The sequence below is a fragment of the Planococcus citri genome, chromosome 2, assembly GCF_950023065.1.
Source record: "Planococcus citri chromosome 2, ihPlaCitr1.1, whole genome shotgun sequence".
NCBI classification, from domain to species: domain Eukaryota; kingdom Metazoa; phylum Arthropoda; class Insecta; order Hemiptera; family Pseudococcidae; genus Planococcus; species Planococcus citri.
Window position 1 is genome coordinate 56835100 of NC_088678.1, and position 15794 is coordinate 56850893.

Sequence of the window (15794 nt, forward strand, 5' to 3'; positions counted from 1 at the left end):
TGTTAATTGTGGTTTTATAAACGTAGGATTTTTTTTTTTGAAATTTTGGGTATCAATAGTCAGCGGGACGTAGATAACCTTACTTAAGCGTTTTAAAGTTTTTGGAAAGGCTTCTACCCAGTGGGAGCTACAATTTTCCAAAAAGATGATGTAAATAACGCTGTGAAATAATTTTCAACAAATTTGATTTTGTATGGCTGCAATACAGTTTTTGAAAAACTAATAACGCCCTAAAATCCACGGCGATTTGAGAGCTCGAAAATGACAAGTTGATGAACTTTAGCAAATAAAGTTTAAAATGAACGAGTTCATTATCATGTAAATACCCACTAAGTAGATCAACGAGCAAATGAATTTCACTATTAGATACAAATCGTCTGCACGTAGGTGAGTATTTACCTGTTTTACAGCTACATCTGTTTCCATAATAATTCCTTCATCCGAAGAGTCTTGGGCGTAATAATGACTGAATGGTGCCCCAGGTAAAGGTACTGGTTCTACTGGACCTGCTTTACCATGAAATCTTAAAACATACGCAGTCCAATTCACGTACCTATAAACAACAACAACAACAACACAAAATCATATCAATAAAAAATAAAAATACAACAGGTGAAAACACATCCTATTTTTTTATATAATACCCTATACCTATCCAGTCTACAAATGAAAACAAACAATCACATTATAGGTTCAATATTGTAAAAAGTGCATTAACTCTTCGCTTCTAAACAACACATAAGAAGTAGATTCCTCCAAGGTTTGCGTTTCCAGTACGAACCTTGGCAGTAAATTGAATTCGATTTTTAACGGTATAACCGAATTATCGGTTGATTCATCTACGGCGTCTACTTCAATTTCAGCGTGTTCTAAATTTGGCAGATATGTAGGCAATTGCAGAATCGCGTGTCGGATATTGTTTACAGATAAAGTTTTCATATCAATTTCACGTAGTTTCTTACAGCGGGACAGCATGTTGAGTAAATCTTCGTTACTGATTTTCAAAAACGGACCTCCAAGCGATATTAATCGTAATATTTCCAGATTCGGACACTGTCTCACGATGTTTGGTAAAAACGAGCAAATATTACCGCCGAATTCGATTTTACGTAGGTTACCGGTGCTGGTCCGATTTAGAAACTCGTTATAGGTATCTTCCCCGGTATCGTTCGAAAGGACTACGGAAAGAGCTACCAGATTATTTAATTTGAACAGCTTTTTAAAATTGTGTTCTTTTACCTCGTCCACATGAGGATACTGGTACTGGAATACCTCTAAATTATTGCAATTTTCTACAGCGCCGAACAAATCATCTTGTTCGGATTGCGTCACGTTATCGACGCATAGTTTCAACGAAGTTAACGTATTCTTATTGTCGTTGACGAATGGTAAGATTTCCTTCATGTATTCCAACGGATGCTGGTAACTGGTATTGTCAATGATCAACAAACTCTTGGCATTTTTCAAATTTAGTTTCGGAAATTTCTCTAATTCGCAATTCTTCAAAGCTAAATCTTTGATACTGGTACGAGCGAATAGATTATCGAACGATACCTCTTTGATGCCTCGTTCGCCGTCGCATTCTTTCATAGTCAGTTTACGTAAATTAGTACAAAGTGCTACGTATTGCAATATGGTATTCGAATCCGTTATATCTTGCATTTTTATAACGTTAATCGCTTCGTTTTGTTTACGTAAGATGGAAATGACATCGTCGAGTCTATGGCCGCGGTTGAATCTTAGTTCGCGATACAGTAAAGGATTTTCGGCGACTGATTTGAATTTCTTACTGACTCGGCATACCGATATCAGATCATTCAAGTCTAAATGCCGGAAAATTCTCAATAATATATCTTTCGATAACTCGTTTACCGAAGCCATGTTGCCTCCGTGAATGCATACGATATAACTGACCGAAAATCTTCATAACATATTCATAGTGCTTAGCAGGATGGCAAAAAAAGGCAAGCATCGAATGTGAAAGTATCGTAAATCATTTATTCACAACAGAACAGGTGAAAGAAGTAGAATTAACTGAAGATGAAAGCTTTCAGCATTAAGAATGTACTCAGAAGATGGACAATGAGGTACCTCGCTCTACAATATTTAAAAGGTTGTATTTGTATGTATGTATCATCATAGGCTCACTTGAATTTCAAACGTAAGGTATCTAGGTGACAAATTTCCAAAAAAAAAAAAAAAAAAAAAAAAAAAAAAACGAGGCCAACTGTCAGTAAAAATTATTCTTTTTGTTGAAATTGAGAATGGAAACAGAGCAGAATAAATTGATTTTGAAAATTGCCACCCCTTAATCACTCCTCTTACACCAACAAATTTTTCACCAATTCAAAAAAATAATAATAATAATTTTAATATAGGTACCTATGTAATATGTATACGATAATCATTTTTAGCTATAAGTATATTCTGACAAATACTTAGGTACATATTACATTTTTTTATTATTATTATTTTTTTTAATTAAAAAGTAATGTCACTGCACATTTTTTTGGTACTTAACTATTTCGATAATTTGATTAGAATACTTGAAGTAAATGAACTGCTAATCATAACTCAAGAAAAAAACAGTTTTCAAAAAAAAATTACTTGATACTAGGTAGAAGTACCTAGATACCTTGGATTTTATAAAATAAAAAATCTTTCAATATGTTATAAAAATATAATTGAAATATTTTTCTAATCGGTGAGTACCTATCTACTGAAAAAAATTAAAATAACAATTTTTTAAAAACTTAAAAAAAGAATAAACTCTTTTTTTTCAAAAACTAAACCCAGCAATAATTGAAAACGTTTCCACTAACTAAAAGAAAACACAAAATAAATATTAAAATTATCGCATTTTCATTTCTCATGTTCGCTTCAGATTTGAAATACGATTTAGAAAAAAATAAAAAGTGCCAATGTCTTGAAAGAAAAGTTTGAGTGAAAATTTAAACATAATCATTACCTATTTGTTCTTAGATGAAATTGTCACCGATTCGACATTATGTGCATGAATGAAATCATGAAAAAAAATTGCCACCACTGACACAACAGTTGCTCAAATCTATTTTCATAAAATTTACTGATTCAATAAAATAGAACAAGTTTTATTTTTAAAATATTTTTGTGTATTAAAAGGTAGTAACAAGAATTGCTTTTGAGCTGCTTGTGGACATAAGTAACTGCTCATTCTGAAACATTGAGATTATCTCAAACGTTTCATTAGAATTTCAACCGTTAAATCCAGGGTAAAAACTGAGCGGTTTGTGCAGATCCATTCTAAGGGGATAAGTATGCAACCAAAATTAATATCATGTTATAGCAGTTGCATATTTATTGCACTACAGAGGCAAGAGATATAACCAACACATAAAAATACTATTCAGAACACATTTTTTTGAAAATTTTCAAAATGTTCAAAATTAATATTCGTGCAAATAAAATAGACATAAGGGAATTTATTGCATTTTGAAAAAATGTTGTATGGAAATACCTCACTGAATAATTAAAAAAAAAACCTTCCGAATGAAATGATAAAAAATAATTATACTTGTGGTGAAATTTTTCAATTTTTCTGTAGGCTATGTTGGAAAGAAATTCTTTTGACCTTCAACTTGTTGTAAAGTGCCAGATTACCATGAATGTTTTTCTACCAGCCCCAAAGCTGTAACTAACATTTTTTGTTGCCAACCTGTAAATTTTTTGCTTTGACACGTAGTTACTCCTTCGGTTTCATTTACGTGAAAGTGCAATCACTATTATACTGTACAAAGTAACTTTAGTTGCCTACATTGGCCTTTCAAGGGCTCAATTTTCTTCCTGTATTACGTAGGAAAATAATACAGAATGAAGAAAAATAAAAATAGATAGGTAATAGCCTATCGACCAATTGATAATTTCACTTTTAGCGTGCGGATTGATATAATTTGAAAAAAAATATAAGTTTTCATTTCGTAAATAAATATTTAAAAAAAGAACAAAAAATTAATTAAAAGTTGAACAGTGGTTTTAAGAAATTGAAAAATGTTATTCAGTTATCCAGTCAGGTTGTTGAAAATATTAAGTAATTTGCAGTGTACCAATTCGATCTCTGAGAAGAAAAAGTAGGCAAGTGAGAAATTGGTACATATACCCAGCGAAATACAAATAGTTTCACATCGCAAAACTAATCCATATCCAAGCTGATAAGTTTTTAACTCACTTCAATTTACCATTTACCTACTCCATAGACAAACAGACGTTAATCGTCTGGATTTTAGAAGAAAGCCAAAAACTTTAGAAAATTTCCAACAAAGTGAACTTGGCAATTTCAATAACATGCTTTTCAAATGAGAACCTAATACAATAAGAAAGCAAAAAAAAAGGCATAACCTTTGAATTTACTTTGTCTCGAACGAGCTCACAAAATAACGAGCAGGTATGGTACCTCTGTACTTGTACCTTACAAAGCTATATTACGAGTATATGCAACGCATTCAACGCAGACACAGCAGTCAACTTACTTACAGCATGGTGTTTTTTTTTTTTTTTGCAACAACGGTAACTTCTGTAGTTTTGTATCGCAACGTTCTCGTAATCCGATTACAATTTTATTTTTACAAGCTTTTAGAGAATCTTATGTCTTCGCAAGAACTAAACCCGTTTACCACACGAATAAAACGAACAAAACACCCAGCCAGATTATTCTTTCTTTTTTCTTTCTATCATTCTCTCGGTTGCAGAGTGGAAACTAGCGCTAAAAGTCGAATTGACAGTTACAACGGTTTTCACTTCGTGATGATAATGGAGTTTTATTTTCAAACTTAACATCAAAGTTCCGATAAATATACACGTGGTTTTGATTCGATCGTAGCAAAGTATTGGCATTAGCGCGTGTTAACTCTAAACTTATTCATTCAACTGTACGTGGAAGGTACTCGTATATGTATCATTAGAAGATATGTACTTATGTACCTACTACGAGACATGGGTACGAGTAGGGAGTAGAAGTAGATACAGTGATACAGAAGATATCAACACGAGATTCAAACTGGAAATACTCTTTTCGCTTCGTGTAACATAAGATAGGTGTACTATAAGTAACTTCTAACGAAATATATATCCGAGTCGATTGGTGGTGCAGAATATCAACAAGTAAGTATAAGGAAGACTCGTAAAATTAATACTACTTATTTGAAGTTTTGATTTAACAGTACACCAGATACACAGTATTTCGGATTTTGATATCATTGATTCACTCTCTCTCTTTCTCTCTCTATCTTTCTGAAGCTTTTTGTAAACTTCATTGAAATTCATCCATAATATCGTCGAATCGTACTATCTACCTACATTATCGCCAAGTCTTGTGTACCAAGACACCCTCTCCCCCCCCCCCAATCATAACCTCCCACAACCGAGAATTTTTCCACTGAAGGTAGTACGAGTATAATTCCATTAGGCAAATCATGTTTTGCATTGTATCGCGATGTCTACGTCTCGCGAACACTTGCAAATACCTACTTACATTTTGATCGTGTATAAATAATGGAAACTTCATCTCAACAACTCGTTTCGAGTAATTACTGAGTTTAAAACTTTCCTGCAGCGTATTTTTCCGCAAAGCAGAAACAATAGGTATATAAGATAAAGATAATGGAGAACCGAGCGCGAGGTAAATACCAGAACTTTTTTCGCCTTATTCGCAAATACTTATTGGTAACTATACTCGATACCTTCTAAACATTGATTCTACCGATGAACATCATTTACTACTCCTATAAAGTAGATTAGCGGTTGCTTAACGGCCCACACATATATTGTGTGGTTACTTAATAGTGGATTCGTCGATTCGAAAATAACCTACCACGCTCTCTCAAACTTCGCAAAAGATGAAGGCTATAGCCTTGCAACCAGGCTGTTCAACTACAACTCGACAAAATGCATTTATGTTCAGGTAGGGTGGTATGGTATTGATTTCTTTATTGTTGAAACGAGAAAATTGTCTGAAACACTTGTTCTCTCAAAATCAGTGTAACACTGTTTTGTCAAGTACCTATACGTTTATGCAATCATGTTGAATGTATTATGTACTGTTTTTTCCTTGTTATCCCGTTCAACAGTTTGATAAATCAGCAAATAAGGTGTATTAGACGGAGAACTTTTTACAAAAGATGTAATACAATGCAACTGCAATTCTTTTACGTGGGTATATTTATATTCAAAAACATCTGGATACTTGCCTTGCAGGCGGCAGTAACATATCGCCTCTCCCAATTGATACTTCACCCGTAATTATATCAAACTTTTTGAATCCTCTCACACTCCCCATTCACAATTCATCCTAATTTTTTTTTAAAAAAACAACAATAACAACTTATAAAAGAACCTCAGCTGTGATGTCCACTTCAGACTTCAGATACCTAAGAGACCATAATTCTTGGAAAGAGCATTCCTATGTAGTTTGAAACCTCGGTAATCAAAATTTTAAAGCCTAATTAATTTCACGATTTTTTGCGAATTTTTGAAAATCCAAAATTGACTATTTTTGACGATTTGTGTTTTTTATTTCTATGTATTTATTCGGTAAAATGATGAAAATTAGTCCTAAACTCTCTCGAACAGAATTTAATCGTTTGGGGCCATTTTTGATTTCTGCAGAATTTTTGAATTTCTACACGAGACGTTAAAATTGATTTGAGCTGCTAAAGATCGAGTTGTTACCCATCTCAACTTTTAGTAGCTCAAATTAGTTTTTAGACTTACGTCTTTTTGGAAAAATTTAAAAATTCTGAAAAAAAACAAAAATCACACTGAAAACTCAAGAATGCCAGAATCCTCACACATCCATCCACCTCTCCTTCTAATAATAAAAAAAAAAACTTTCAAGATAACCTGCTGTGGTGTCTTTGAAATCCAGTAATCAAAATTTCAGCGACAAAAATTAATTTTACAATTTTTCGCAAATTGTTGAAAATCTGACTATTTTTATTGACAACTTATATTTTTTATTTCAATGTATTTTTACTCAATAAAAACAACAAAAATTAGTCCAAAACTCTCTCGAACAGAATTTCATCGTTTAACACCATTCTGGCCATTCTGGGGCCTCCAGCACTATTTTCGATTCCTACAGAATTTCTGAATTTCTCCAGGAGAAGTGAAAATTAATTCGGCCGATCTGCTAAAAATCGAGTTAAAACTCAATTTCAAGTTGCCCAAATTAATTTTTACGCTTTTTGGAAAAATTTAAAAATGCTGGAAAAATCGAAGATCGTCGTACTGAAAACTCCCGAATACCTACTATGAAATTGTGAAATTCGATTTGGAGGAGTTTTATATGTATGTATTAGTTTCATCAGGGCTCATTTTCATCATTTTCACTGAGTAAAAACTCATTTTTTTTAAAAAACGTACTTTGACAAAAAATTGGGGAATTTTAGATTTTTTAAAATTCACCATAAATTTAAAAAAATTAAACATCAGAGCTGAGACGAAAGTGAGGGTGGCATTCTTACTGCACTATTAAAGAGAAATCACAAAAAAAGAGCCAAATACCTGCAATAGCGATTTTTTTTACTCAATATTTTCATGTTTATGAGTATTTTAAGCCTTAAAAACAATGATTAATAAATTTAAATTTTGCATAAAAATTCATTACCTACTCTGTTCAAAATCAGAAAAAAAATGATTAAATTACATCTTCTGTCAAAATTCAACTTGTAATCAGAATATCAGAATTAATTTTTTTATTCAAGTTGATAAGAATGAAGAATAAACTCGCGTATTTACGGCAAACTGGTTATGCAATTCTATTAACACCAACAGCAGTTCGCATATACGAGTAATAGAGATTTGAAGGCAAAACAACACCGCATTGTTAAATTGATCGAATTAAATAATTTTGATCTACTATAATGACTTTTTTGTTACCAATCAGTTTAAATGTCGTACTTTCAAAATGGGTCCTCTTTACTGAAAAGGACATGGCGACTCTCTCAAATTTGAGAGCTATGATGGGGAAAAAAATATATTTTCAAAGTTGCTGAACACGAATAATTAAGTATGGTCTTATTTTTTAGATCTGAATACCAATATCTTGAGTGCCACTTCCATTCAAGCCATCAATTAGCCATTTATTATTTGAAGAGAATAGATAAAACAATGTTTTGCATCAAATAATGCCTTCAAATGTCAAATAACTTTAACCTAATTTTTTAGATCTGGTCCAATGTGGCCCCTTCTCAATCACTTTAATGCCCTTCATGAATGTCTCCAGTGATAATTAAAACTGATTTACAAGCTAATATTTTTCTCTTCAAACTTCATTTTTTACCAAAATTCAAAAAAAATATATATATCTTTTGAACCTTGGTACTAATGTTTATTCAATTTTAATTGAAATAATGGAAATGAAACTCACCTGAGATGATTCCGAGGTACGTTTTGAATATCTTTAAACACCATATGAATCCTAATACTCTCCGAGTGACAATCGCATTTAATTGACCAGCCTTGTTTATCGCGATCGTAACACTGTGATATAACCGAAGTAGCTGTAACTCCATGATTAACGTTTTGATTTGTTGTATTCGGTGGTATCGGTTGGAACGTAATATTTGATACTACTTCACTTAGTGTATTAGCTAATATCAGTTCTACGTGGATTTTAATCGCACCCTGAAACACAATTACCGTTTTCATTAATACCTAGGTACTGGTACTTATTACTCGTATTGATGTGTTGTCGTTGCTTTCTCATCTGAAATGGATTGGATGCAATAGATTTCTCAATGACTCCTTGATTAAAATTATATGAAATGGAAATTTTGAGTTTGCTTCGTTTTAAGTAAGTAAATCAAGTTGGCGATTTTTCAATTTTTTTTTTTTTTGATTATGGTCATTTTTAAAATGTACTAAACCTCATTTAAGAATAATCCTGACGTATTTGTTGCTTATAAAAATATATTGCTGTCGAACGTTCGCCCTTGAAATGGCTATTTTTATTGTGAAAATAAACATGAAAATTTAGTTTTCAACACCCAAACCGAATACTTCAATACAGTTTATCGAGCATTTATCATTACAAACGTGTGCAAAAGCCACGGTTTTTTCTCCGCATTTTTTTATATTTACGAACATTCGTGCATTACTGGGTCGACATTCGTACAAGGTTAAATTTGTTGGCAATATAACGTAGTATTTTCTCGAGCTTCTAATCTACAATAAATTTTAATAAACGTAAGCTGCTCCAACACGTTACACATTTATTGCCTTAAAAAGAATTATTCAGCTACATATTCATCATGGTTTTTATTCGAGACGGTTTTTGCCTACATTAACTAAGTTTTTCATTTTATTTTTTCCATTTATTCTATGGTGTCTTTTGAATAGGACAGTTGGTATTTTTTTTTCCACAAAGCCTAATTTAATCATTTTTCATCTTTAGTATTTTTTTTTTTTTTTTTTTTTTGGTTTTCTTTAAAATTAGCAACAGTAAGTAGGTAGAAAATTTTCATTATACGAAAAATTTAAATTATGGTTTTAATATAACATTAGTCCGAAATTAATTTATTTTTTGCCAACAATATAGTAGGTACTTGGTAGAACGTGAAATTTTCAGGTGTCTTCATCAAAATAATAAGGATGTTTTAGCTGAAGAAAAATACCCTAGAGAAAGCACCGAAACTCGTTCATCTGTACCTTTTCTACTACACTAAACGAGCCGTGTTTTTATGAATTTAATATCGAGCTTCTGATTTAAAATTAATATAAAATTAATTGAGTGATAAAAGTGAGTTACGGCGAGATTTTACGACATTTTGTTAAAAGGTCAAAAGAAGAAAGAAGGAAGTTGAAGGCAATGAAAGTAAATTCACCTTTCGTACTAAGTCGGCGTATTTCCCTCTGGGATGCCATCCGTAGCTTTTACCTTCCGAGTCTGAAACATCGTCTACGATACCGGAGTCTAAGCGGTTCTCTGTATCTCCTAAGATGATGCTATATCGAACTCGACATTGGTGATCGAAACCGGTGCAGCGGTTCAAATATATCGCTAGTCTGTTTTCATTGCTGCCTGCAAAAAGATGAAATTATCATCACGATGATTTTGATTATTCGCGTATCGGGGGGGGGGGGGTCTGGAGCGGAAAGTTATAATTTCCAGGTGAGATGGAAAGGTCTTTGAATTTTGAAAATATTGAATACAATTGTTAAAACAATTTTTAAAATTTTAAAACCTATTGAGAATTCCAGCAATACCTACCTAAGTGCTTTAAGTTTTCAAAAGTCAGGAGTCATTGACTGCGTATTTTACGTCTCCAAATTACTTGAGAGATTTAACCACACAGAGGTAATTTATTGCTCATTTCCAAGGAAAAATACCAGAAAATTATATTATTCCTATACAAGGATATACATAATAAACAGTCACACAAAAATCATACCGTACACGAGCAGCGTTGCAATTTCATTAAAGGGGATGATGTGGAAACCGTAAAAGCACGAAAATAATATGTCGAGCATACTCGTACCTGGCAGCCAACAGGTATAGCAAAAATAACTGCCCACGAATGAAACAGCAATAAGTAGGGAAAAAAGGACGTGGTTTTAGAAACCGACGAAATAACGAACATTTGTAAAAATTGCCTAGCTTAACGTTTCCTGTTCTTTGTCATTATGTTCGTTATTTTCGCTTTTACAACGCGAATTCGCAAAATAATTCATTTCAAATGTTCAACGTTAACTAAGTTGCCTTTTTTACAGCTTTATAATTTGCTGATGCGGATGAGTACCGTGCGGTATTTTTCGGTTTTAATTATAGCATCATATGTAGGTAAAGGTAAAAGTATCTAATGATATGATATTGTGGACTGGCTTTTTGCTTTCTGTTATGTAGATAGGTTGATGTGGAAGAAAAATTGAGTTGAGATATGAATAATCTGGTCTTATCAATGTACCAGAAAACCAAACTATAACTGAGGTGCCAGGCTTAAATTTCAATAGAAAGTGCAGGTACGAGTATTACTTTCTTTAAGGGGGACGTATTTTTAAACAAATAAAGCACTTTTAAAACATAGTTTTTGTATTAAAAAAAAAAAGATCTAATTAACCTAGGAGAAACAGGAAAATAAGAAGTGAAGAACAGTGAAAAACTCCTAAAAATCCTAATTTTGATCAGAATTCTAAAAATAGAAGCAGGTTAGTCGTATATTGTTTTTACTATGATTCAAAAAGTTCAAAAATTTGAGTACCTATAGTTTGCTTTTCGTACCGATTCTCCTGATTGCACTTCACTTCTTGTGATATGATGGGTTGATTCATAACAGTAGGAGGAATTGATTTCAAAATTCTGACCACGACCGTGGAATTTTTAAATGCTGAGATATCGATGGGAATTTCAAGAGGTGTGGGTAGAATTTAATTCGTGAACGGGACAGTTCTAAATCGAATGAGCATGCAAAAATACATCACCAGCAAAATTTCAGATGCTAAAATGCATTTTTCAATTTTAAATTACCTTTTGAAAATGTAATTTTTCTTCAAAAAAGGAAAAAACCAAAATTTTACCAGACTGGCCAGAATTGGATAAAATTTCATGATAATTTAAACTTTCAAAAATCTGCTGGGGACTCCAGAACTGCTCAAAATGGATCAAAACTGTTTCTAATCGATTTGAGGAGTCGAAAATAGAATTGATACTGATTTTTGACTTTCTAGATTAATTTCATAGAATTTTGATTTTCCACTTTTTATCGAATTTAATTTTCAAAAATAATTTTAAAAATCACTATAGAACCCAAAATTTTGGTCAGTAATGTATTTTTGTATATTTTTTCGATTTAGCTTCGTCCGGTTCAATATTTTTTTTGCTATTTGAGGTACCTCCCTCGTTGAAGAAAAATGTCGTGTGGGAAAAATTTGGTAACAGAAAAATATTAGGAGCATGGTTCAAAAAATTACCTGTGTTGAAATCTCCAATATTTTTTTTTGATTGCCATTTTCAAAAAAAAAATTTGACGAGAAAAGTGATGTCGAAAATGTTTTTTTTTTGTTTTAATCGTGCTTTCGTCAAATTTTTCACAAGTACGTAAGTATTTTAAAAATTCTCATATTCACTTTCAAGATTTTGACTGGGTTTATTTGAAGAAAAAAAAACACTCTCGTCAACGTTTTTGTAGGAAAAATTTCTAATAGGTACTAGCGTAGTAAATTTTTTTCGCATTTTCTTTTTTGATTGGAGTAAGTAGGTTTGTTTGGCCTTCCATAACATTTGATTTTTTGACATTGGTGATTTTTTAAACGAACCACTCATTTGGAAAAAAAAATTACAGGCGAAAACTTCTCTCGGGAAGAATCTTTGGCAGGAAAGAATTCTTTTAAAATTACTTTCAAGCATTTCAAAATCATTTTTTTTTCAAAAATATTCTTCACTTACAGATTATGGCTACCTACTTGATATTTTTTGGCATTTTAGAAATTTACATGCTCGGTAACCGAATACTCGTGGTTTCTTCCTGATTTTAACTTTTTAGCATAATTCTGAGTTCCGTCAGAATATCATATTATTGAAATATCCAGTGTTGTCGAGAGCCAATAGACCTTGGGCAAAACAATGAGAGCCCTTGAACATTTTTCACATCCCCTCCCTCCAAAGCAAATAGGTACGTTTTTTTCTTTCAAAAATTATAGTCAAAAGTAAATTGTTTACAATACAGAATTTTTTCACAAAATGATGATTTCATTTTTTTCCTTCAAAGTTTTCTCAAATATACGTAGGTACTTAACTTTAAAAATGAAATTTCAAAAACAAATTTTGTTTGGGGAAGAAAATTTTGGTGAGAGGTTTTTTCCCTTGTTGAGAAGTTTTTTCAGATCGAAAGGTTTTTCATTAGAGACTTTTTTCTATTAGCAAAGTTTGATAGCATTAAGCAATAATTACATTTTCTTCTCAAAATGAAGTTCGCATTTTCTCTCCTAAAATGTCTGTATACTCTCTCTTCAAAAACGATATTAGTACTGCTTTCATCTGTTCAAAAATGTAGTTCTCACGCTAATTTCAAAGATTACGATTGCACTTTCTCTTCTGAAAATTAAATTCACAAACTTTTTAGGAAGCAGTGGGAGCCTCACTTCCCCTCTCCCTCCTATCGAAGGCACTAGACATATCAAGCTACCTATTGATAATTTTTTCAGATCAATTTTTTTCATTAGAAAATTTTCTATTTTCAAAATAAAACAATGTTTGTTAGCTTATTTCCAACTTTTCAGATTAAAAAAAAAAAATTCTAATTACCTACGAGTATTTTGGATAATTTTGAAGCATGCCACAAATCTGAATGTAGCAAAATTTCAATTAGACTACGCATTCCTTTGTTGGGGCATAATTTCTAATTCACTGTGACATGACAGGAGGCTGATGTGCATATCACAATGCCACCGAGATGTCAAGGACACGGTATAAAGTTGTCAACTTGTCTTATCGCAAATATGTACTTCTTGAAAACACGATAGCAACACGTCTAGGAAAATGTACCAACTTTTGCCCTTGAGATTTTCCATTTGTATTGATTATAATTTACAGCTCTGATGATTAAGTAATTCGAATATTTCCTCTCGCATTTGAGTTTGTTTTTAGACAATCCGGCCATATGTATACTCATCCTGTTCAACTGCACTTATGTATATATACTTATAAAAAAACAAACACACACTTACCATGAGCTTCTTTAATACCATTCGGATATAGAGCAATATTCCAGTCGAATCCGGCGAATGAAAAATACGAAGTTTCTACTTTGGTAACGGTACCAGAAGGTGTTTTAATATTAGTTAACGTCGAAGTGGGTACAGCGCCGTGATGATGATGTCCACGATGACTAAGGTGATGGCCTAAGAACGAGGTCGGTATTCGAAATTCGCTATCGAACGCTGTTCGTACGTGGCCCATTGAAAGCTCGAGTTGAAATTCGCCATTAGGATCGGTGAAATTTCTAGCGTACAAATCGTTCACAGAAATATAATTCCTATTTCCTTGGGCTGGACTTTCGGCCGTAAATTTAACCTGAAAAAAAACAGCAAATTAAAAATACACCTCGTGTTAAAACGACGACGACGTAGGTACATAATAAGTTGTGAAATAAAATCGTGAACCGGGACATTACACAAAACGTCGCAACGATAAACAAAAAAATGAACACATGGAAAAATCGCGTGATTCCTCGCACGTAATTCAAATCCGCACACTCATTGTATTTACAAAGGTTTGCGAAAATTTACGACATCTCGAGCAATAAATCGTCGACTCAAAACGCCGCTAAAGCATACTAATTAACCCCAATTTGCCAAACTTAGGTACATATAGCGTATTGCCATAGAGGTAGCTATATTGTATGTGCGGTGTGGCAAGCAGGTAGGGTAGATTCTACATTACCTACCTTACACATAATTTATACGGTGTAAATGAACAACGCGTATAAGTGTTGGTAAACTGGTCATGGAAGCGAATAGGTAGGTACATATCCTCGATAAACACAAAAGACTTATATACGTTTACGAAAATTAGTCTATGCGTATTTGTATCTATAATACGTAGGTAGGTAAGTAGGTAGGTAGGTAGGTAGGTAGTACTCGTATAAAGGGCATGCACACGCAGCAACAGTTGTTTTATTCGTACTTGAAGTATTTGCTAGAATGACGTTTTTGCCTCTTCATTAAGATAAGTTTGACTAGCGAGCAAAACTTCATTAAACTTTTACAAAAACAAAACTCATTCGAGTCCTCATAATATATATATAGGTCGTAACTTTAATTAAAAGGGTATACCTAGTTATTATTTTTCTAACCCTCAACAATACTATCATATAACTTAATTTTCAAAACGCGTTATGTACCCAGTACTCTACCGAGCTTTCATCTACAACAAACCAAAGGCATTATTTTTATCCATCTTGTCAACATAGGTAGTTACTTATATAAACCATAGTTGAACCTAGAACGAAAAACTTTCTTTCTCGCAGATAAATGCCAAAATTCATATTTTATACACGACTCACTGGTATATAGCCTAACTTATGCATCGACATTATCTAATTTAATTCGTACAACGTAGCTGTGTGTTCGTTCATTATCGCGATTTGAAAATAATATTACTCGCTTTTATGCTAAAATACATAAGAACTTTTCGCAGTTGGAGTTGGAACACGATACCGATATTCAAACATAAATATAAGACAAACGATGTCATTAGGTCGAGAGCAATCAATGATTTTCAATCTCGACGTTTTCCCCATTGTTGCATCGTCGCTTATTCGCTTGTGCCAACAAACCGCAGTTAAATGAGCATAGCAGTCCCTGTTTCAATTTTAGAAAAACTTGCTCTTTCGCAGGAATGGGTAGGTGTAGTATACAAGGTGTCCTGTAGTTGTTAATAAATGCTTTGTACTAGGTGAATTGACTTTAATCACTATAATCTCAATACACAATGTAGGTACCTATGTACATATGATCAGATTCGATGGAACGAATTGAACGAAATGTTGAACCGAGGATCATCATCGTACTGCTAACACAGTCATATTTTTTCTTTTTTTTTTCAAAAATGTGATCATGTATTGTATAGAATACAAATTTTTAATAAACTTTTTTTTACAAGTTCTCCAAACTTGGCTGAAAGATTGAAAAAAAAAGTTTGAATTCATTGGCATGGAAAATTATTCATAAAAAATTATTCGTAAGAAATATTAATGCCTTCCCAATTTGCCATAAATACGTATTACTTAGGTATTAATGTTACGATATTATGTTTTAAAAAAAGG

The 15794-nt window shown here is 32.6% G+C and overlaps 1 protein-coding gene across 2 annotated transcripts in view; it reads right to left on the minus strand.

Annotated features, from left to right (window-relative positions):
• Nucleotides 1-15794, minus strand: part of LOC135836612 (uncharacterized) — a 196816-nt gene that overhangs the window by 13344 nt on the left and 167678 nt on the right. For both annotated transcript variants that reach the window (XM_065351551.1, XM_065351550.1), the window contains 4 exons: nucleotides 13696-14041; nucleotides 9858-10054; nucleotides 8402-8658; nucleotides 400-553 (listed from right to left, as the gene is read on the minus strand). In XM_065351551.1, the coding sequence (XP_065207623.1) occupies nucleotides 400-553; nucleotides 8402-8658; nucleotides 9858-10054; nucleotides 13696-14041 (954 nt within the window). The remainder of the gene's footprint in view (nucleotides 1-399; nucleotides 554-8401; nucleotides 8659-9857; nucleotides 10055-13695; nucleotides 14042-15794) is intronic.